This window comes from Macaca mulatta, chromosome 15, assembly GCF_049350105.2.
Source record: "Macaca mulatta isolate MMU2019108-1 chromosome 15, T2T-MMU8v2.0, whole genome shotgun sequence".
In the NCBI taxonomy this organism is placed as follows: Eukaryota; Metazoa; Chordata; class Mammalia; order Primates; family Cercopithecidae; genus Macaca; species Macaca mulatta.
The window spans coordinates 56637206-56660650 of record NC_133420.1 but is presented as its reverse complement, the minus strand read 5'-3'; the positions used below and the strand labels follow the sequence as shown (position 1 = coordinate 56660650).

The 23445-nt window shown below is 39.8% G+C and overlaps 1 protein-coding gene across 1 annotated transcript in view; it reads right to left on the bottom strand.

Moving 5' to 3' along the window:
• GRIN3A (glutamate ionotropic receptor NMDA type subunit 3A) overlaps nucleotides 1–19125 on the bottom strand; it is a 165876-nt gene extending 146751 nt beyond the window's left edge. The window contains exon 1 of the mRNA XM_015117190.3: nucleotides 17759–19125. Coding sequence (XP_014972676.1) covers nucleotides 17759–18457 — 699 coding nt within the window. The 5' untranslated portion in view covers nucleotides 18458–19125. The remainder of the gene's footprint in view (nucleotides 1–17758) is intronic.
• Between the last annotated feature and the right edge of the window lie 4320 nt (nucleotides 19126–23445).

Here is a 23445-nt window from a genome sequence, read left to right as displayed (position 1 = left end):
CATACCTTGACAGATGGTGGCTTTTCCACAGGTGTGATTTAGCGATTACACTAGAATGAATGAAAGTGGGCCATTAATTCAGTGTATCCAATAGTCATTGAGCATCTATTATGAACCAGACATTGTGTGAGGAGCACAGGGTTTAGTCTAGTGAGAGAGGAGGAGAGAGACACATGTTAACAAATAATTACATAACTGTGTGATAGATCTAGAAAGACGACCGTAGAAAAGTCACATAGAAGTGAAAGTTGTTAATCGTGGTAGGGAGAGAGTGGCCAGTGTACCATGCACGGAAGAGCAAAAGATGAAGACTGAATTTCAGGCAGACACAAGGGGAAATGATATGCCATGCAGTGAGAACAACATGTGCATACGCATGGAATAGTATTGCACATTTAGGCATTACTGGAGCACAAAGTATAAAGGGCAAGGGTTAGTATGAAGAATAAATGAGAGAGGAGTGATGTGAGGATCAGATAATGAAGGGTCTTGAATGCTACGCTAAGCTGCTTAGAATTCACGTTAAAGGTTACTGTTTGGCAGAGTGTAGGTTGATTCATGAGATGATTTTAGGTTGTTCAGAAACTTTACATTAATATAACACTGAATCACACTGTGAGAAACTTAATCCCTTTTCAATTAGCATTTAATCCATCTGTTTAGTCAAACAGAGAGCCTCAATTTGGTGTCAGTGTGTCTTTAACACTTTTATAACACCTGGAAATTTCTTCTTTTAAAAAAGGACTCAGATTCAGACCTCAGGCAGGCAAGGGTACCTAGCTAGAATTCTTTAGTTGTTCTTGTGTATTTATTTTTATAGTTAATTTCTATTTACGACAAGTGGCACTGGTATTTCATTAATGTTGTCATGAAAAGATTTTTAAAAGTGAATTTATTTAGGTAAAACAACAAGTTAATTTAAAACATTAATAGCAGTAGATGATGCAGAGGTATGGCAAAAATTATGAGGGCAGTACGTGAATGCCTGAAGTTTGGGACATACTGCTGCCCTTTAGGGGAGTAGTGCAAGGGTTTAAGCAGGTTAGTACACTGATTCTTTTTCTGAGAGAAGCTGGGACAAGAGAATAGAAGTGGTGGGCCAGGTGCGGTGGCTCACGCCTGAAATCCCAGCACTTTGGGAGGCTGAAGCGGGCGGATTGTGAGGTCAGGAGTTTGAGACCAGCCTGGCCAACATAGTCAAGCTTCGTCTCTACTGAAAATACAAAAAAATTAGCCAGGCATGGTGGTGGGCGCCTATAATCCAGCTACTCAGGAGGCTGAGGCAAGAGAATCACTTGAGCCTGGGAGACAGAAGTTGCAGTGAGCTGAGAGCACTCCAGCCTGGGCAACAGCGTGAGACTCCGTCTCAGAAAAAAACAAAACAAAACAAAATAAAACAAAACAAAAGGTGGTGAAGGATGAAGGCAGAGAAGTCAGTTAGGAGGCCATTTAAATTTCAGTGTTTCAATGGCCTTTTAAGTCAGTTAAGAGCCATTGAAATACTGTAGGCAGAGATGGTATGGCCATGGTTAAGCTTCTTGATTTATTACTGATCTCTTCTAGTGTTACTTCCCTCTCTCCTTCTGCAAGGAGAACCTAATGGTTCCCCTGGCTTGAGCTCAGGGCTAAATCCTGAAGTAGTTCTGAAACATGGAGATGCAAAGGACTTTAAGTGGCTGCTGCCCTGCAAGTGTTAAAGGCAGAGTTGGAATGAAGTAACCTTCATAGGTTATGAATAGGAAATGATCATTTCCAGTATTTCAACCCATTACACAGTACCATTTAGAAACTGATACAATCTTAAATCTTAACTAATATAGTTTTATGAATATAAACTAGCAATCCTAGCTTTAATACTTGACTTCTCAAGTGTATCTTATTCTAACCTGTGTTTTGGCTATAGTCCTCCTATCCTGACGGCTCCCCAACCTCCCTTCTTCCTCCTCACCTTCCTCCTCACCTTCCTGCCTATGGTGAGGTGCAGCCGAGCACCCAGGGTTCTTCTCCCTGACTATGGGAGCATCCAAGATAAACACATTTTTAGGTCCCTGTTTGGGAATTATGAAACCCTGCTCTTTTTTCCTCCTGTTCCAGCTGCTGCTGACCATTTAGAAGTTACAGTTTGACTGTGTTGGTCCATTGCAGGAGGATGAAACAAGGGTGGGCTGTTCCTATTGCCAAATTAGTACCAAGGAAGATAGGTCCTAACTTTCCAGAATTGAAGCTAGGAGTGTGTTTTCCTGAAGAAGATGTTTCAATAACAATGCCTCTCATCTATTTTTAACATTTGAATTTATAAATTGCTTTTATGTATATTAATTCACTGAAGTCTATATTAATTTTTTAAATGGCATAGTAGGCTGTCAATAAAAACCTGTTTAATGAATAACTATTTATAAACTGAGGCTCAGAGAGGAAAGTTTCCCAAAGCTCTACAGATGATTCTAAAACCAAACTTGAAGCCAGGTCTCTGGTTCTCCTCCCCACTCCATATCCCCTTGGTCTCAAACAGAAAGAGTCTGTTACAGATGGTGTTTAGTGTCTACAGAATTATTAATACCAGAACTCTGCTATATAATGGGTCAAATAGGTTTTGAGGCCTGGCCTGAGGTCTTAACAGGCACAGATAACATTGTTTCAATGGAAAAATCAATTTTGAATTAGAGCATAATTCATGTGCAAATTGTGACAACTTGGGTATATATCTGTCTTTCCATATAGATATATAATAGGAAAATACTTTTTAATATAATGATTTAAATTTATTGATTAAAAATCATACACACATTTCTGTTTCTAGAAATTTTGTGCTTTCTCATGGAAACACAGAGGGGAACAATAGACTCTGGAGCCTACTGGAGGGTGTAGGGTGGGAAGAGGGAGAGGATCAGGAAAAATAGCTAATGAAAACTAGGCTCAATACATGGGTGATAAAATAATCTGTACAACAGACTCCCGTGACACAAGTTTACCTATGTAACAAACCTGCACGTGTGCCTCTGAACTTAAAATAGAAGTAAAACAAAGGGAATTCTGGGCTTTCTGTGTACCTATATCTCAACAGAACACCATGAATTGGAAAGAGTACATGATACGGTTTGGCTGTGTCCCCACCCAAATCTCAACTTGAACTGTATCTCCCTGGATTCCCATGTGTTGTGGAAGGTACCTAGAAGGAGGTAATTGAATCATGGGGCCAGTTTTCCTGTTCTATTCTTGTGATAGTGAATGAGTCTTACAAGATCTGATGAGTTTATTAGGGGTTTCCACTTTTGCTTCTTCCTCATTTTCTCTTTCTGCCACCGTGTAAGAAGTGCCTTTTGCCTCAGAATTCTGAGGCCTCAGAATCATGGCGGTTCAATTAAAACTCTTTTTCTTCCTCGTCTGGGGTATGTCTTTATCAGCAGCATGAAAACTAGCTAATATAGTAAATTGGTAACAGCAGAGTGGTGTGTTGCTGAAAAGGTACCCAAAAAAACTTTGGAACTTGGTAATGGGCAGAGACTGGAACAGTTCGGAGGGCTCAGAAGAAGATAGGAAAATGTGGGAAAGTTTGTAACCTCCTAGAGACTTACTTGTTCAATGGCTTTGACAAAAATTCTGACAGTGATATGAACAATGAGGTCGAGGCTGAGGTGGTGTCAGATGGAGATGAGCAATGTGTCGGGAACTGAAGCAAAGGTGACTCTTGTTATGTTTTAGCAAAGAGATTGGCAGCATTTTGCCCCTGCCCTAGAGATCTGTGGAACTTTGAACTTGAGAGAGACGATTTAGGGTATCTAGCAGAAGAAATTTCTAAGCAGCAAAGCATTCAAAAGGTGACTTGGGTGCTGTCAAAAGCATTCCATTTTAAAAGGGAAACAGAACATAAAAGTTCAGAAAATTTGCAGCCTGATGATGCAGTGGAAAAGAAAAACCCATTTTTTGAGGAGAAATTCAAGCTGGCTGCAGAAATTTGAATAAGTAGCAAGAAGCCTAATGTTAATCCCCAAGACCATGGGGAAAATGTTTCCAGGCCATGTCAGAAACCTTCATGGCAGCCCCTCCCATTTCAGGCCCAGAGGCCCAAGAGGAAAATGCCAGGGTCCCTGTGCTGTGTTCAGCCTAGGGACTTGGTGCCCTGTGTCCTAAGTGCTCCAGCTGTGGCTGAAAGGGGCCAATGTAGAGCTCAGGCTATGGCTTCAGAGCATGGAAGCCTCAAGCCTTGGCAGCTTCCATGTGGTGTTGAGCCTGCAGGTGCACTGAAGTCAAGAATTGAGGTTTGGGAACCTCTGCCTAGATTTCAGAAGATGTATAGAAATGCCTGGATGCCCAGGCAAAAGTTTGCTGCAGGGGTGGGGCCCTCATGGAGGACCTCTGCTAGGGCAGTTCAGAAGGGAAATGTGGGGTCGGAGCTCCCACATAGCGTCCCTACTGAGGCACTGCCTAGTGGAGCTGTGAGAAGAGGGCCACTGTCCTCCAGACCCCAGAATGGCAGCTCCACCAACAGCTTGCACTGTGCACCTGGAAAAGCCACAGACACTCAACACCAGCCTGTAAAAGCAGCTGGGAGGGAGTCTGTACCCAGCAAAGCCACAGGGGTAGAGCTGCCCAAGACCATGAGAACACACCTTTTGCATCAGTGGTACCTAGATGTGAAACCTGGGGTCAAAGGAGATTATTTTGTAGCTTTAAAATTTGACTGCCCTGCTGGATTTTGGACTTGTATAGGCCCTGTACCCCCTTTTGTTTTGGACAATTTCTCCCATTTAGAATGGCTGTATTTACCTAATACCTGTATCCCCATTGTGTCTAGGAAGCAACTAGCTTGCTTTTGATTTTACATGTTCACAAGCAAAAGGAACTTGCCTTGTCTCAGATGAGACTTTGGATTATGGACTTTTGGGTTAATGCTGAAATGAGTTAAGATTTTGGGGGACTATAGGGAAGGCATAATTGGTTTTGAAATGTGAGGACATGAGATTTGGAGGAGCCGGGGAAGAATGATATGGTTTGGCTGCGTCCCCACCCAAATCTCAACTTGAATCATATCTTCCTGGATTCCCATGTGTTGTGGGAGGGACCGGGGGGAGGTAATTGAATCATGGGTGTCAGTTTTTCCCTTGCTATTCTCGTGATAGTGAATGAGTCTCATGCAATGTGATGGGTTTATCGGGGGTTTCTGATTTTGTTTTCTCCTCATTTTCTCTTGCCGCCACCATGTAAGAAGTGCCTCCTGCTATGATTCTGAGGCCACCCCAGCCATGTGGAACTGTAAGTCCAATTAAACTTCTTTCTCTTCCCAGTCTTGTGTATGTCTTTATCAGCATGTGAAAATGAACTAATACAGTACATGTTTGGGGAAGGCCTTGAAGGCCAGATTCTGTAAACTCACTGATGATTATTGACCTATATTTCTCTGGCTTTAGGGGAAGCATATCTGAATCTTGGCATGTCAGTAGGAGATGGAATGCTTTATTGAATTATACTCTCAAAATCTAGATAATTTGATACAGTTTCTTAAGTGTGGCACACCTCACTCCAATTTTGTGAATTAATACTGTAGTGAGTCACTGTTGTTAACTTGTGTATTTCACCTCACAGAAGTGTTGGGTCATGGAAAAAGAAAGGGAATATTGTCATAGTAAAATGGTTTTTGAGCAAGGAAATGGCACGAAGCTCAGGGCATTATATTTGATAAGTGTTTATTGAATAAATGAATGAATGAATGAATAAAAATTGTTTTAAGAAAATTTATCTAGCAACAGTGTACAGAATTGTCTGGTGGAAAGAAGCTAGATATTAAAAGAATTGATGCAAGAAGGTAATGTGACAATAAGAAGGAAGAATGGGGCTATGAGAAATATATGAAGGAAAGCAACAGAACCTGGTAAGAAGAGGAGAAGTCAAAGATGTTATGAAAAGTCTTGTTATAGGTGAGAGAAAAACACTTTTTCAAGACATCTTTAAGTATTTTTAATTTAAGGTGGGAATTGGAGATATAGCCACAAATTCAAGTTAGAAATTCCTGGCCTTGCTACACTCAAAGAGATAAATTCAGTAGTTAACACTATGGAAAAGGCCTGTATGAAAGGGTGTACTAGATCTGGTTATTGGTTCACTATTGATACCTCCTTTGAAATAGTGCCCACTAAAAATTGTGTTATGGATGTTACTAAGAATAGTCCAGTTATTCAACAATTATTTATTGCTGTGCTCATTCCTATCTCAGGGTCTTTGTATTTTTTATTGGCCTGGCTTGCAATGCTCCTTCCTTAGAGACTTCTGTGGGTCACTCCTTACTTCATTTTGTGCTCAAATGCCATGCTCAGACAGACCATACTCGACCAACTATAGTCATTCTCTAGTCTTATATTCTGCTTTATTTTTCTCCATTGCACTTGTTTCTGTCTAATAATAGTATATTACATATTTATTTGTTTGCATGTCTTGTTTTCTATCTTCCTTGCTAGAATGGGAATTCTTTGAGATCCTGGGCTTTGCTGTTTTATTTACCGCTATATTCTAAGTCAGTCTCATACTAAGCATGCAACCTAAGAATCTGGGCATTTCTGACTGGATTGAGGGAGGACGTATAATTTGGAACGGAGGGGAAACCAATGTGGGTTAAGCCAATCGGATGTCTGGATAATTTGAACTAAGAGATATAAGAAATGTAGTCAGATAAATTGATTAGAGTTGTAAAGTCATATAGAGCCAGGCTTAGTCCTATCATAAGAACCACATCCACGGAGAAGTAGTGGCAAGGCAGAAGAATCAGCTGGTATCCCGAGAGGAGTTTGTAGCAGATGTGAAGTGAGAAACTGAGAGAAGAGCCATTGGGTTCCAGAGCAAGGGAAAAAGAGAGGTGCTACCCAAACACCTTCTGGTAGTACAGCTCAGCTATATTTCATGCATTTCTATTTCATGTCATTTTCCTGTAAGATTTCAGCACAAATTCCCTGCTTTTGAGCTTCATGGTGGGAGTTTCTCTTCCTTTGCAACAGAACATCCTTTGACAGAACAATCCAATAGAACTTCCTATGGCAATGATAATGTTCTATATTTGTGTTGTCTAATATAGTAGTCACTACCCATATGTGCCCATTTAAAAATTTTTACTTAAAATTAAAAAAAATTTTATTTTAAATTTTTTTTAAAATTAAATTTTTATTTTAAAAAATTAAAAATTAAATGTTTTATTTAATTAAAAAAAATTTTTTTTGTGGGTACATAGTAGGCATATATATTTATGTGGTACATAAGATGTTTTAAACACTTGAAATGTGATTCATGTGCTTGAGCAACTGACTCAAATTTTATATAATCTTAATTTAAATTCAAGTATCCATATTTGGGTAGAGGCTATAATATTAGACAGCACAGTACAATGGTGATTATTATAAGGGATCAAGGACAAGAAGCATAATCAGTAAAAGACAATGAAAAGGACGGGAAAAAAAACAAGGAAAACAATGACGGTGTCACAAAACTCAAGTAGAGGGTGTTCCGCGGCACAAGTAACTACAAAAATGTTAAGGAAGATGAGTGTAGTAAAATCCCTTCGGTAGCAGTGTTTTTTTTTTTTTTTTTTTTTTTTTTGAAGCAAATCTGATTTTAAACAGCAAGGGCTACATAAACAAATCAAGAAATAACCCATTCAAAAGCAAACTATCTAGCCATTACAAATAGTGGAGAAAAATACTTGTGATATGGGAAGACATTTATGTGTGGATATGTTAGGAAAATCCATAAAGTAGGATGGCCCCAATTTTATAAAACACATATATGTGTAGATCTTTTGGTTGTGTATTTATAGGTGATTTGAATTCTCTGGCATTTTATTAACTCTTAGAATTATCCACAAAGAGCATAGATTTTTTTGTAATCAGAAATAAAGGAATAAATGATGTGCTTAGCACAATAAAATGGTTGCGTCTCTTTATCTTGCCTTATGAATGAAAGTGACAGCAAATATAGCTACTAAGAATTAATGACTCTACATTTCTAAAGTTAGTAAGATTTTATCTCATTTTTCTCCCAACCCCACTGGACACACACTTTGAGATATCTTACTTTATAGTTGTTAACTGCAATTATAGATAGGCTGGCAGTACAGCAGAAGTTGATGAAGCTTCTTCTTAGTAGAAGGCAGAAGAAATCTTCTCTTTGGTGAATTAACCTACGTTTCCCAAAGTCAAAAGACCAGGAATGAACTAACAGCTGCTTGGAATCCTTTCTTGTCTCGTGAGAGTGGATTCCTAGGATGCTTCAGCCTAAACCTATATTTTGGAGACCACTAGATGGCTCTCTCTGTCTGTGACCAGGTGAAGGCACACTAGATAAATTCGGATCTAGATTTATCATTTATGTTCATGTACACATTGAAGCATTTCTTTAGGTGTATAACACAATGTGTGATAAGACTCAAATTAACTCTTCCTGTATCAGCAACGCAGTAATATCTCCCTGTGTGTGGATCCGTGTATATATCTGCTCCTATTATTACATTCACAAAATATAGAAGCAAATTATTTGTTTAAAGGAATCTCTGTTTAACAATGTCTGGTTGGGACTGAAAAAATAGCACTCCACAACTAAGCCAGATTGTGATTCTGTTAGACAAAGACATGCTGAATGTTTAACTTTATGAAAATAAAAACTTTTCTTTTTAATCTGGAGAGTATTAACACAACTTGTTTGGCTTCTAGTTGAGGCTTTCTATCCAAAAACACCAATAGATTGCATGCAGGTTGTACTGCTACCAAAGTGCTTGCTACTGCCCCAAATGTTCAGCAAGTTCAGCTAATGGCCACCCCTAGCGGTGGGGAGAGGAGTGACAACCCATTTCTAAGTCATTTCTAAGAAGGTTATTGAAAGGTACTAGTTGAGCTATTGTTTGGAACCATAGGGACTCAGCCGCTTGCAGTGTGATGAAAATATAGACTACAAACACAAAGGAAAATCCTGCCTTTTAAATAGAAATAGCATAATGCTCAAGTTTCAAGAGCCATGTCAAGTCTGCATTTTCAGAAAATTTAAAAAAAAATTACTTTTTATTTCTCCTGTTCTTTGATGCCAGTGCCCAGTTAGAGTGATAACAGGGTTTTTCTTAAATGTACTCCACTGTTACTAAAATTTAAACCATTATCCTTGAAAGAATAAAACACATTAAATGCGACTCAGGGTTAATCTGTGGAAATGCACAGGTAGTAGTGCATGGGCGCTGCTTTTATAATCAGAAAAGCAATATGCATCCAAAAAGTCCCACGAAGTTGTGTACATCAGTTTTGATATTGTCTGCATCCAATAAAACATGAAGATTTTGCTTCATGAGGTGTACCATTTCTAAAAGCCTTGGCCTATAGCAGTGCTACTTTCCCTTAATCTTTGGGTTAATGTAAGCCATATTGTTACTTTGATACAGATAAAGCCCATATGAAAAAGGGCAGACTGCTGAACCTTCAATCCATGTCCAGGTAGACTCTGCCCTTTTTAACAAGAATCCCCAAATATCAATTGGGTTGTAGTTGCCAGTGGGTGGAGTCACCAAGCTTAAACTTTCTCGACATTTTTCTCCAGATGCAAAGTATATAAGCTGAAATGGAACCTGCCTTCCAAGGATAAGGTGGGCCAGATCCCTTTCTATCTTTTTGTCATCTCCTCCTTGCATAAGTCTGCATGGGCAATTATATCATTTCTTGTTGTTGCTGTAACAAATTACCAAGAACTTAGTGATTTAAAACAACACACACTTATTCTCTTATTACTTGTGACTAGAGGTCACAGTCTGAAATCCGTTTTGCTGGGCTCAAGTCAAGGGTGGCATTCTTTCTGGAGCCTCTAAGGGAGAATCATTTTCTTGCCTTTGAGTTTCTAGCGACTGCCTGTATTCCTTGACTTATGGCCTCTTCTCCATCTTCAATGTGTGTCACTCCAGTCTCCGCTTCCTTTATCACATTGTCACATCGCCTTGTCCTCTGACCTTGACTTCTTCTGCCTCCTTCTTATAAGAACCCTTGTGATGACATGGAGTATACCTGGATAATCCAAGATGTCCTTTCTATCTCAAGATGCTTAACATAACCACATCTTCAAAGTCCTTTTGGCCATAAAAAATAACATATTCACAGGTTTTGAGGATTCAGATTTGGAACTCTTTCAGGGACACAGCCCTACCACACCAAAATAAGCTCACTCCTGTTTCCTAAGCTCATATCTGTTGTCCTCCATCTCTTCTGCCACTTCTTTCTTTTATTGGCTTAGATGGAAGATCAAGATTGAGAATTATGAAATGCCACACAAACCTGAAGCCCAAGTCATGTGTCCCAACCCAATCCTTTTCTAAAGACCTATGCACCAGGGCACTGGGCATTAATGCATTTATTAATAAAATGAAACTGTCATTTCTGTTCTATTGTTCCCTGAGTTTAGTTCCTCAGAGGCTCCTATGAAAAGTTATAGCAATAAATAGGAAAGACTTATGAGTTCCTCACTAAAACTGTCTAATAGACCAAAACATGCTTCTTCTTAACCTTTATGTAACTGCTACAACACTCTAACCACCCTGAACCCATATAAAGGAGCAACTAGGTAAAACTGGACTTCAAAGTTCACTTCTTTGCTGATCTACTTTGCACACACTTAAATTGCGGGTTCTCTTCGGTGAACTAGAACTCTAAGTGGGATTCAAAACAGCAGATTTCTTCATTTTTCTCAGGGTTAGTTTGCTGGAGCTGGAAGTCTTAAGCCTGAATATTATAGATACTCTGAGAATGCATATAGAAGTTCCCTGGAGAATAAGGGAGAATATTTGAGTTCTTTTCCTGATTAGCTTTTATGAATCTTGCCATATCAACACTTTATGCTAAAAGAACAATTTTCAACATCATAAGAACACACTGCTCTAGGTATACATGATGCAGTCCTCACCATAAACTTATAAGATAATCACATTTTATGACTTAATAAATTGAAACATGGAGACATCAGGTATGTTTCCCAAGGTAGAATGTCTAAAAAGTCGTACAGCCAAGATTCTAACATAACTCTGAGCTTCTCAAAAATGTAATCTCTTAACTCCCACCTTATATTTCCTCCATCGTATGTTATAATTATCTCATTTACATTATAACAGTAATAATATTTGTCCTGCTCTCCTCACAAAGTAACTGTGAGGATAAAATGATAAAAGAGATGAGAGAGGGTTTTGATAAATTTAAACATACACTACAATTTATTCTTTCTAAAATATGTATTTTTATACTGAAGTATTGAAAGTTTAGATGAGAAAGTGTAAAGACAACTTATCTTTTTTCTCTTATTATTTTTTTAATTCAGTAGGTAAAAATGCTTATTTTTAGAAAAATAGAAGCATGAATGAGAAAAATGTAGACTTTCACCCTCTATAATCACTGTTAAGATTTTTATAAATAAAGTTCTAGACTTCATATTTTACAGGAACAAGGTCACACTTTACATACATTTTTGTAAAAATTTTCTATCTTTCTGTGTCAATAAATATATCCTCATTTTGAATGAGTATATTGTACTCCATTAAACAATTATGATTCAATTAATTAAATTCCCATTGTTTTGAACATTTATTGTATAATATGCTTTTAATAGTCCAGCCTGGAAGTAGATACTTCTCTCTTTTATCTTTTTATTTTTCTGGGATATTACCAAAGCTGTGATGGATCCAATCTGTTCTTTGGTTGAAGGCTGACAAATAGACTAAGTTAAGAAGGTGCTATTAGTCTGTTTTTCTTCTGGATGGCTTCTCACTTCCTACAATGCATAGCTCTTTCTATTTCTCCATATTTTGTCTATACATAGTCATTTACTTTAGAGGGCTGTTAGGAGATTATTTAAACACATTTGCGAAAAAGCCTTAAAAAACATATATGCTACAAAAATATATATGATTAAAATTCTTCCTAAATCTATGCTTCAAATGAATAATGATGAGGTATAATTTATCCTGACTAAAAAAGGAGTCAACCTGCTTAATTCTCTACCACATGTACTCTTGCAGGCTCATCTCCATTACCAAACCAGCCCTGGCCAATCAGACACCAGCCTTTCAATGTCAGTGTTTACTCCTCATGACATAATACCAGCCAGGTCAAGGATCAACCTATTCCTTCAAGGTAGGAGATCAAACACAGTTGACAGTCTCCCTGAAAGTGCATGAATCTTACACAGTTATATAAAACATATGAGAATTTGGCTGAGGTGTCAGATTGAGGAAAGGAGAAGGAAAGGGAGAGAGTTGGCTTACTCTTAGCTCATCTCTTCCCCAATGCTCTTTTCTCCTGTGATCTCATAGCGAAAATATCAGCAAAAGACAACTGAGAGGTTAAAGATTTCAACATTCACTCAAAAAGTAATATGGCAGATGCTAAGAGATGTTCTTTCTTCTTGCCTAGTTTTATGGATTTGGCATCATATTTCTGGTGCTACATAGATCCTCTACTCTTGTGTATATGTGGCAGTAGACAGAGCTAGTCGAAAAAAAGACAATGAGATTTATCGTCTCTACATTTACTGTTGCCACTAAAATGAGCAATACTTTCCTAAGAGAGTATACGGTCGTCTAGGGCAATGGGACTCAAAGTAGCTGGTTTGTAAATTATTATATATCCACGATGAGATAAGGAGCTTGGGTCAGTATGAGTCAACAAACTGCTTTCCTTATCAAGAAAGCTTGCTATGAAAAAATTTGGATGTTTGCTTTGTGGTGTAGTTGGCAGAATAGGAGTGGGAGTGGGGTAGACTCTGTATGGTCATAGTTTCCTGAATGATAGTTTGCCTATAGAAAAAACTTGTGAACAATATGGAGGACCAACATTTCTCAAATATCTTGGGCATCGTAATGATATTTCTATGGCAGGACTTAAGGCTCTAGAAGTTGTGTTAGATGTGCCATAGGTTAAAAGTTGCTGTTAATACAGAAACAGTACTGTGACATGCCTTCTTTTTCCAGGCAAGTGTGCAACCTACTTAGGAACCTGTTTTTTTTTTGTTGTTGTTTATTTCTAAACCCACTTTGTTTTTAAGAGAAACAAAATGAGGGAGAGGGTAAAGAGGAAGGTGTGAGGGTGAATGGAAACATTTTACATGTGAATCATATCTCATTTTGATTAGTCATTGCTAATAGAAAATTAGTTGAACTTTAACACTTAAGTGATTCTTATCAGATAATGACCAACACCTCTCCACTAGTTATTTGGCTAACACTATAAATTTTCCAAGTACTTTTACTTTTTCATTTGGTTCATAAAATATCTTTGTCAGATTGGTGAAGTACCTTCTTTTGATTGATAAGTGTAGATTCTCATTGATAAGTGTAGATTCTCAGAGATAAGTGTGGATTCTCAGAGATAGTCACATGTCCAAAATTACATGGCTAGTAAGAGACAGATTGGGAACACCTGCAATGAAAGAGGCAGATTGGGAACATTTTGGCCACTATTTCATATGCTTTTCATTACATTGCGCTCTTTTAACTAATGTGGTTGGAGTTTGACTGGGGGGTTATTTATAAAATAAAATCTAATGGTACAAAATCCATGGTGCCTTCTGCAGCACCAGAGGATAAAACACGAGGAATTAGAAATTGGCATCAGTCTTCAGACAGCTCAGCTGATTCGATCATAAATTAACTCTAAGATATAATGGTCAGGCAAAATCAAGAGCAAATATATTTTTCATGGATTAAGTGATACTCTTCAGGCAAGCACAAAGAAAAGTGGGAGAGACAAACTAATTGCTCAATAAATAGCATCTGCTAGTCTCCTTTGCTCTACTTACCTAGAAAAACTAATACATATTGTAAGTAAATTACTAAATTAAAAAATACTTCCAAGTTAATGCCAGGTCTCTGTTCTTCAAGAGGAACCTGTAAAAGATCACTGCTTTAAAAAAATCATTTGACATTTAATTTGAAATTGTTTATCTTAAAGTCAGCAACAATTAGATGTGACTGTCAGCTATTCATCATGAATTGCAGAATACATTTCTCCCAGAGGAGAAAGAGCTGTGCTTTGCATAGAGCAAGTCAAAGAAAACCAATGCAGTTGAGAGCAGATGTTTTAAAAATAAATATCCCTTACTGGTCCCCTCATGAGGTACCCCTGTGCCATGCAAAAATAGTGCTATATTAGCCAAATTCTAATAAATAGGCTTCAGTGCTTAGTCCTGTACTGTCAGAGAAAATGGACAATCTAAAACACTTGTATTTCCATGAAAGAAGCATATATTAATTTGTTAGTACATATCACTTATGAAGCAGACAAAGTTGTGGTTGGTGCATTCAACAAGAGTGTTGAAAATAGTAGTGTGATCACTTCGTTTTTTTTAATAAAAAAAAATTTAAGAGTCGGGGTCTTACTATGTTGCCCAGGGTGGCATGGAACTCCTGGGCTCAAGCAGTCCTTCTGCCTCAGCATCCCAGGTAGCTGAGACTACACATAGGCACCACCATGCCTGGCTGAGCAGTCACTTTTGAATTGCATGGATTTGGATCTAAGCCAATCATATTACATCATTAACTCTGCCTAATAGAACCAATGTGAAGTTAACGTGAGATGTATATTATTTTTAAAAATGTGTACTTGTCACTACTTCAGCAGGTAAACTTTAAGGAGCCAACTTTGAAGAAACTACACAAACCCTGTAGAAGAAAAAGTCATATGGGAAGGAAAGAGGAAGAAAGTATAACTGCAGGAACTTAATTTAAGTGTAAATGGAATTAGGTTCATATTCAGCATCATTATTTGAAGGTCATAAGGATAGAATTTAGAACAAAGAAGTAATCACTTTAATAAAACAGGTTAGCCTCAAGTGGGGTTTGAGTGTTGTAGTGAAGTCAGAATTCTTTTGATGGAAAACTGCTTTGACTCCATCCTATGTTTAATGTTATATTAAGCTTTTATTATGCAGTTATAATATGCATATGTTTTCCAAAAGTAGTTAATTAACTTACTTTTAATGAATTTCCCTACCTGAAAGAAGTTGATCCCCTAGAAAGTGATGATCTTATGTGATGATCTTATTTTGAATACATAGTATGTTGAAATAAAACTATTATGCTTTTGTCAGGGGTTTGTTCATCTCAGTAGTAGCTCTTTCTATTTAAGAGTTGTGGCAGGATGTTAACAAAACTATTGCTCATTATTTAAAACCTTCAGATGAATGTAATCAGCAGCCCAAAAGAAAGTGAGAAAAAGCAGCTATTGCTGCTCTTGCTCTGAAAGCAATTTTGATTTAAGTAAGGGACACAATTTTATTTTACTTGGTTGTGTGAAAAAGTCCACTTTCTTCTAGAATCGTTTATTCAGGCAGTGGCACACAACCAACAAATTAGGTCACTGGGCAGTAGAGTCCAAGGATGGTGGCTAGATTAAGTCAATTTTATTTAATGTGTAAAATGAGTTTGACATCCTTTTATATGTAGAAAGTTTTAAAAAATCACATCACTGCATTAGAGGAAGGTCCACTTTTCCAGAGAAGCAAGGGAAAGATCAGTTATTATTTTCACTGAAAGCGGATTACGGTCATCTTAAAATTACATATTACAGTGACTTGACATTTACCAGAACATTCTTAATACAGAATATTATAGAATGACATTTAAATGATACAGGAAAAGTAAGACAAGTTAGATATGTTTGAATTTAAAATACAAAGGGAGATGAAAGAAAATGTAGTCAGTTGAACAAACTAGATCTGAGTTAATATAATAATCTCTCCCTTTCAAGATGTGTGCTGTGAAAGTAACAGTGACAACAGTGATTTAAAATATGTTTCTGAGTTGAAATACAGAAGCAAATGTGCTTGACAGAGTATTTATTTTATTGTTGGCTTGTCCCTGGAGGACTTTATTACCCCCCAAACCCCTGGTCTTAGAGCTTTGAAGTTTACAGATTCTGGATTTTGCTTCATGGTTTTTCTGGTCTCCTTGTAATGTGCTGTAGGCTGCACACATTCATTCTAGAACACAACTTGCCTTCTAACTAAGGAACATGAATTTTTGTGAAAAATTCTTGCTACTTAAGACTCTTGCCAAACAATCTACAAATGAAAAGGAGTCTGGAGACTGTGACCGCTACTGGCAACTTATGAAGTAGTAGGTAATAGAGAAGCAATGATGAGAAGCAAGTGATGCTGACTCCTGCATTTTGTTAGATCTGATTCTGCATATATATTAATAATGGTGCACCCTATGGATGCAATTTCATGTTTATAACACTTTGGTCATTGGCAGCATTGTGCACCCGTGTTTTCCATGCCTTCCCATCTGCTGTCTACACCATTCAGATTCAGGTGACAGAAATATTTTATATAAAAGTTAATTAACCTACACTCTACAGATGAAATCTCTGTAGTTCAGCTAGGAATCTTCTGGGCAACTGCTGAAAATGGCTTACACTCACCCTTCCTAAGATTAAAAATGTAAGATTTATTTTTTTCCAGAAAAAGAAATCTTTAGTACTCCCTTGACAATTTATGCTTAGATTCTATCAAACTTTTCATTGTATATTGCCCTTACTCATTTTAGTTTTTATCTCGGCACATATATCAAAAGTGGAAGAAGATTGGAAATACATATTTTTCCAGCTGCAAGAGTTGAGTGAAAATGATGTAAAGTCAGAAATCCTCCATGGTGTGGACTTTTTTACTAGTACATTGACCAATGTTGATCAAGTTCTCGGACTTTTCTCAGTTTCTCAGTCTTTGAAATGGGCGCATGCCAATTACCTATGTGCTTCATAAATACTTTGTGCAAGCCTTAACACAGCTTGAGATTATGATAAGAGTAACATATAAAAGGCAGAAAACTCATTACTAAAAGGACTCTGTCTTGTCCTTAAATATTCATCTCCTCATTATTACTTGTCAAAGTTAAGTTCACAAATAGCTCTTTCATTGAAAATATATTTAGCTTTTTTAATCAATAAGAAACTAAATCATTTAATTCCTTTTTAAAACTTCTTAGATGATGGGGACAGGAATGGGCTGAACACAGCAACTGAATACCAGCCTCCGAGTCCACATTACATAGAAGGAAAGTAGGGACAAAGAAACAATCCCCAAATAAATCTCCCCGTCCATCTTTACGCTTTTATATATTTCTAATGCTTTCCAATATCCAAGACTAATTGACCACTCTTCTTTACCTATGGCTTCTGTACTAGGTGCAGATTTTTCTATTTACCCGAAGGAATTCAGAGCGATGTGCTTTCTTCCTTACACCCTTGCCTAAGGCTCAGGCACACCTTCCGAAGAAGTCAGAGAGAGCAGATGCTGCTTTTCCGCCACATGCTTTTCCGCCACATGTCAGAGCTCCTCTTGGGAGTGTGATACCTAGCAGGGAGTCAGGGATACCCCACCCCCATACCCTGCTCTTGTGGGTCTTCAGCACCTTGACCGCTCTCCACAGTCCTGAACCTCGACTTCTACTTCCCGCTGGGCATCCACTAGATTTCTCCCAGCCGGTCAAAACATGATTTTCTCTTATATTCTCCCCACTTCTTTCCTTCCAGCCGCGACATCACTGCGTGTTTTATTTCCACCCGCGCTTAAAATGTTTTATTCTACTTCTACTAAGGTCCTTCTACCTATCAACTACGAACGTGGCCCAATCGTTAAACAATATCAAAGTTATAAAGCAACAACTCCCCTCAGACTTTACCCAGCCGTTTTCTCTCCCCTCATGCAATGGCCTCGGCCCCCAGCAGCGCCCATCTCCACTCACGCACCAGACTCCTCTCACCTGACTCTCCCGCGGAAACTCGTGGCGGACGATGCTGATTACTGGAATGTGCAGGACTAAGCTGACCAAGTCGAGCTCCATCATCTCGCCCTGGCTCTGGGGGAAGGCGAGCAGCGCCGACACTCCTTGTACCACCACGGTATGGCACACACTTTGCAGGAAGGAGAAAGGGTCACTGCTCCACGGCGAGCTAGGGGAGGAGAAGGGCAAAAGCGGCAGATCGCCCAGGCCTGCCTCAATGGCCATCACTACTTCCAAAGACAGGTTGTAGGGCAGCAGCCCTTCCACGCGGTTCAGGTTGTCCACGGCGAATAGGAGGGCGTCCCGTGGCCACAGGGTCTCCGCCCCAGTGCCCTCGCCGGGCTTACGGGAGCCTGGCGGCCCCCGGCCATGCAGGGTGCTCCCCAACCAGCGTGCGCCCGACGAGGGCGCCGGGGACCGCCTCGTCCCTGGCTCCGGCTCATCCCTCTGGGCTCCTGCCCGGCTGCCGTCCGGAGCGCGGCTGGCCGCGCGGGGGGCCGTGGTCCAGGGCTGCAAGTGCACCGCGCCCACCCTCACCGCGTGCCCGATGCGCTTGAGGATCTGGCAGGGCTGCGGGTGCGAGGACGAGCCCGGCACCCCAGCCAGCACCAGTGCGCAGGGCGGCGGCAACAGCAGACAGACCCTGCTCAGCAGCCACCACAAACTCAGTCTCCTCATTACTGTGACCCGCAGGGAGAAAGCGCGCCCCCTCCTGCGCCGGGCTCTCCCCTCTGCAGCCGCTGCCTGAGGTCTCCGCCTCCAGGTCCCGCGCGCAGCTTCACTCCACTCGGTGAAGCGGTCCCAGGAGCTGGAGCGGTCTCTAGGCCATCCAAGTTGGAGCCTAGCACACCCCAGGCAGTCTCAGATCCCGCTCCCAGGTCCCTCCGCCTGGCATCCTCTGCCCGTCCGGTCACTGCGCGGAGCAGGCAGGCGGGCAGGCCGGTGCCTGTCACCCGCGGTTGGAGCGTCCGTTCCCTGCCCTCCCCATCTACAGGGCGCCTCGGGCACTGCGTCCGGCCCCGCGAGGCGGCGGGGCTGAGAAGCAGCCGGAGTTCCTCCGGGGTAGCGGTGACAGAGGAGCAACGCGCTCTCGCTTGGATTCTTTTCCTTTTCTGCCCGGGCGAGACCCACTTATTTCCTGAGGTCGCGTTGGAGAGGGCGTTCACGCCCGGGGTGTGGAAAAGAAGCCAAATCCACCTTGTTCCACTGTCGGCCACCCTCCTGCAGGCTCCCCCAGCGCTGACTTCATTTTCTCTCTTCTCTCGCTACTTCCTCTCTGCCTTTCTTTCGTTATTTTTCCGCGGAGTCGCCACCGCCGCTCGCTTCCTAGGAGGAGCAACGCGACTGGCCAGCAAAGGGTGGCTCTGCTCTGAGCGCCAAAGTTCTCCCCGCCTCAGCCGGCGCCTCCCTGTTGCTGAGCCCTGGCGCCTGCCTGTCGCTTGGCTGCGCTAAACGCCCACTGTTGGTGAGATTCCCGAGTGGCACATCCCGCGCCCCTGGAAAGTCCTCTCCCCTCAAAGGCTGGGAGTTGTAATTTGCAAAATTCCCTAAGACCTAAGAAGGAAAAAAGGACTCTGAGCCGGTGAGAATTCTGAATTCGGAGTCGCACCTGAGGGATCTGAAATTCGGTGGTTCACTGAAATAGGTTCAAAGAGGCTGTGATTTAACGAGCTTCTGGATGTGTCGCTTTTAAGGTTTTTCTAGCTAAGGGTATTAAAGTAAGAATTATTTACACATTTTTATCTCCTCAGCTTCTTTCTCTCTGGCATGTGCACCTTTGCATTTTTTTTTTTTTTTAAAGAATCCCTGTGTTTTTAGGTTCTCAGAATTAAAACAAAGTGAATTCAAAGCAATTCTTTTAGTTCAATAAATTAAAGAGTTTCAAAGTACTTTGAGTTTCATATGCAGTCAACAGCAGTTCCCAGTTTAGATCAAGAGTCCCCATATCACAGTTTCTACTAAGTTACTTCATTTATATAGTAATGCAGTGAAGTCAGTGTGTTGTGATCTAATCTTTTCCTCCATGATTTGAATAATCTGAAACTAGAAGGTAAGGAAAGAGTTAAGGGCAGGCCTGTGGTTTGCACATATACAGTAGATTAATTTTATTTTATTCCACAGTATCGTTTAGTAGGAGGGAGAGATCCATGGGGTGGAGCAAGCATTGGGGATCAGCATTTCTAAGTCTAATACCACTTCAGGAGAACCATGACCTTGGCAATTTATTTCACCCGACCTTGCCCTGCTGTTTGGATCTGCTAAATTGTTATGCAAATACAGCTGGCTTTTAGCTCTGGAGGGTTGATTTGATTCATGAGCTAAAGTTTCCATCATGCTTTAAATCCTGGGATGAAGAGACTCGAGTTAAGTGAAAATCCCAAGAAGGTTGCAAAGTGAATACTGTTTTCCCCAGGCCAGATCTTTTAAAGATATCTCAGAACAAATTTACCAGACATTCAACATCGTTTTTGCAAGACTGGATTGCTAGAGAAGAAAAGTCTCCCGTGAGAGAAAAGTGGAAATCATAGTAGGGGGCTGAATGAGGAGGGAAAGAAACCCTCCTGAAGCCTGAGAGAACATCCCATGAATGAAGATAAGCTGCCTCTAGTGTGCTGGAAATTCCCCCTTGTTCCAGAGGATTCCATTGATTGAGATCTGAATAAGAAAAGTGTAGAAGTCTGGGGTCCTTGCATTGCAGGAAGATTGGGTATCTACTAATTGTATAGTAAGGAGGTATATTTGTCTGTACTCGAGTGTGTGTTTTGAAGAGTATAACGTATAACATTATAGGTCATGACCATGCTTCAGAGTGGTACTCTTAGTCATTGGCATTACACTTATGTTCAGATCAGGTTCCCAAGAAAGCACATGATGATGGAGAATAGTTTGATCTTATCATTAATAGCATCCTAGAATCACTGTATATGCATTAGGTTTTTCGCAAGTTCATGACTGCCTCAAGGGAATAACTGAACTGCTCTTACACAGAAGACTTTCCCAAGTTTCTGAGGATAATACTGCACCAGGTTGTGATAAAACTCTAGTTAAACCTGGTGAATACTGAGTGAACAATGAAGAATGGCTCTCCCTTCTCACGCTTCCTTTTGTTTCTTTCGGGGCTTTTCAATTATAATTGACTGGTTTCCTTCCTGTTTTCCTTTTGCTGCTTGGTTTTCTTTGTTCGTATCATGGTGGTCTGAGCGTATCTAACAAAGTTGTTCTCTCTCCTTTCCCCGAATCTTCTTTTCCCTTTTCCCTTTCTCCTTCTTGTCCACCTTTTTCATGTGTCAAGGGTCATCATTTTCAAAGTTCCTTTAAATTCAACAACCAGTGATTAAGCTCCTAGTATGTGTCAAGCATTGTTGTCGGACCATCCTGGAAACAGATGAATAAACTCTAGAAAAGTGGAGTTTTCCCCTTTCCACAGGATCACAGTCAATAAGTGAACAAAATGCTAACATAGAGCTTATATTCTAGTGTGAAAGAGACAATAAAATATACAAATAAATAAATAAATAAATGTAGGGTATGTTAATTGGTGCTAAGTAGAAAAAGAAAGCAGTGTAGAAGAAGTATTAGGAGGAGGATGGGTTGTAATTTTAGATGGGAAAGCCAGGAAAGACCTCTTTGAGAAGACAGCTTTTGAATAAAGATGTAAAGGGAGGTAAGGGAGTGATTCATGTGAATACTCTAGGCAAGAATTTCCAAGCAGGGTAAACTACATGCCAAGGCCCCGAGTGTTTCTGGAAGGTTTAAAGAATAAAGAGGGGTCTGGAGTGACTGGAGCAAAATGATCCAGGGTGAAGGCTGTGGCAGGTCAGGTCAGAAAGGCAATAAAGAGATGGCAGACAATGTAAGCCAATGAAGAGCTCTGGCTTCTACTCTGAATGAGATGAGAAGCCATGAGGGCAGGGACACTGGGCAGAAGAGTGATAGAACTAATACTTTAACGGGATCACTACAGTTGTTTTGTTACTAATAGACGAAAGGTGGTTAAGAGTGGAAGCCAGAGGAGGAGAAAAGGAGATGAGGCTATTGCAATAAGCCACGTGAAAATTAACATTGCTGTCAAATCGTAAAAATCAACCTCGGTAGGTTTGTGTGATCATCCCCATTCTAAAGAAGAGGACATTGAATTTGAGAAAAGTTGAGTTATTTGCACAAAATCGTTATATAGTGAGTGGCATTGTGGCTTCAATATTTTAAGTTCATCCCAGCTGTGTGGTTGGTAGCAAAAATCAGTTGAATTTCAAAACTGGCTCACTCAGAGATTAAGCTTTTTAAAAATTATTATCTGATTCAAAATGAGAACTACTGATCTAAGAACCCATGTTGGAGAGTCAAACAAGCCAGAACAAATCCAAATGTAACGTGTGCTTTTGTTCACATCTGTGTTTTCTGGTACCAGTAACGGATGGACTAAAAGCTGAGATATATTGCTGTGGTGGTAGCCAAGGAAAGGCTACAGTAAAGGATGCTGTGGGAATTAGGAGTTAGATTCTCTTCTCAGTATTGTTTCTCCTATGGATATGACATTTAACCTCTCACAGCTGAAGCTTCCTCCTCTGTACTGCGGTTGTGGTGACAGATCTTGGCAGTTGTCTATATAGATGCAACAGTATACATTCTCCTGTGAACCTTTTCAAGTTCCATGGGAATGGGAGGCTTCTGGTGAGTCTGGAAAACTATCTTGTGTTTTTTCCTATACCTTGACTTATTACAAGTTGTATTCACATCTATCTTTGTTTTGGTAAATGGCCATAATATTAAATGGCATGTCCTTAATTCTGGGTCAGCCTTTTCTTTTCAATGGTAATTATGTAGATTTTTATCAATATTCAGATGAAAAATGTGTTCTCCCCTAGCTAGTGCATACCCATGGTCTCAAATTGTGCTGTCTTCCACATTGGCTCCTTTGTTTCTATTGCCAAGGACCTTGTTGTCATATGAATCTTCCTGGATAAAAGCAAAAAGCAAACAAACAAAAATATGTGGAACTCTTAGAGAATCTGTGGTAGCAGAATTTTAGGAGGGAATGAATCTAGAAAAAAATTAGGCCAGTTTAGAGGAGCAGACCCTGAGGGCTCATCTATCCAAAGCCTAAGTATTTTTTCTCATTCCCCCAATTAAAAACAAGCCTATATTCACTCAATACTTTGTAACACTGTTCTACATTCTACTAATTAGGCATTAATTTTGGCAACAATCATTCTCTTTTAAAAATGCAATTAACTCTCATTTGGGGACTATCAGTCAATCACAGATTAGTATAAATTATTTTATCCTGATTGGTGTAAAATTAATATCCTCTTGGGATTTTGGGGGGAAAAGAAGGGAAATAAGTTTATTTTGCATTATAAAGGATTTTGGGAACATAAGAGATCTTAAGGAAGAATTTCAGAAGATGTGCAACAAATATTCATTACTCTAGAGCTTTTATCTTGAGTAACTTCTACATGCCAGGAATATTGTATACAGGATTCTGGTAGAACTTTCCTCAATAATTTTTAGGCAGACTGAGAAACTGCAAACAGGAAAAAAGGGACCTTAGAAACTAAGAAAATGGGGTGACAAAGAGGAAGCAAAAATCTAGTCTATCTTGTCCAATGCAAAATATTGCCTATGCTTTGACCTTATGCTGGAAAACACAAAGGATACTGTCTTTT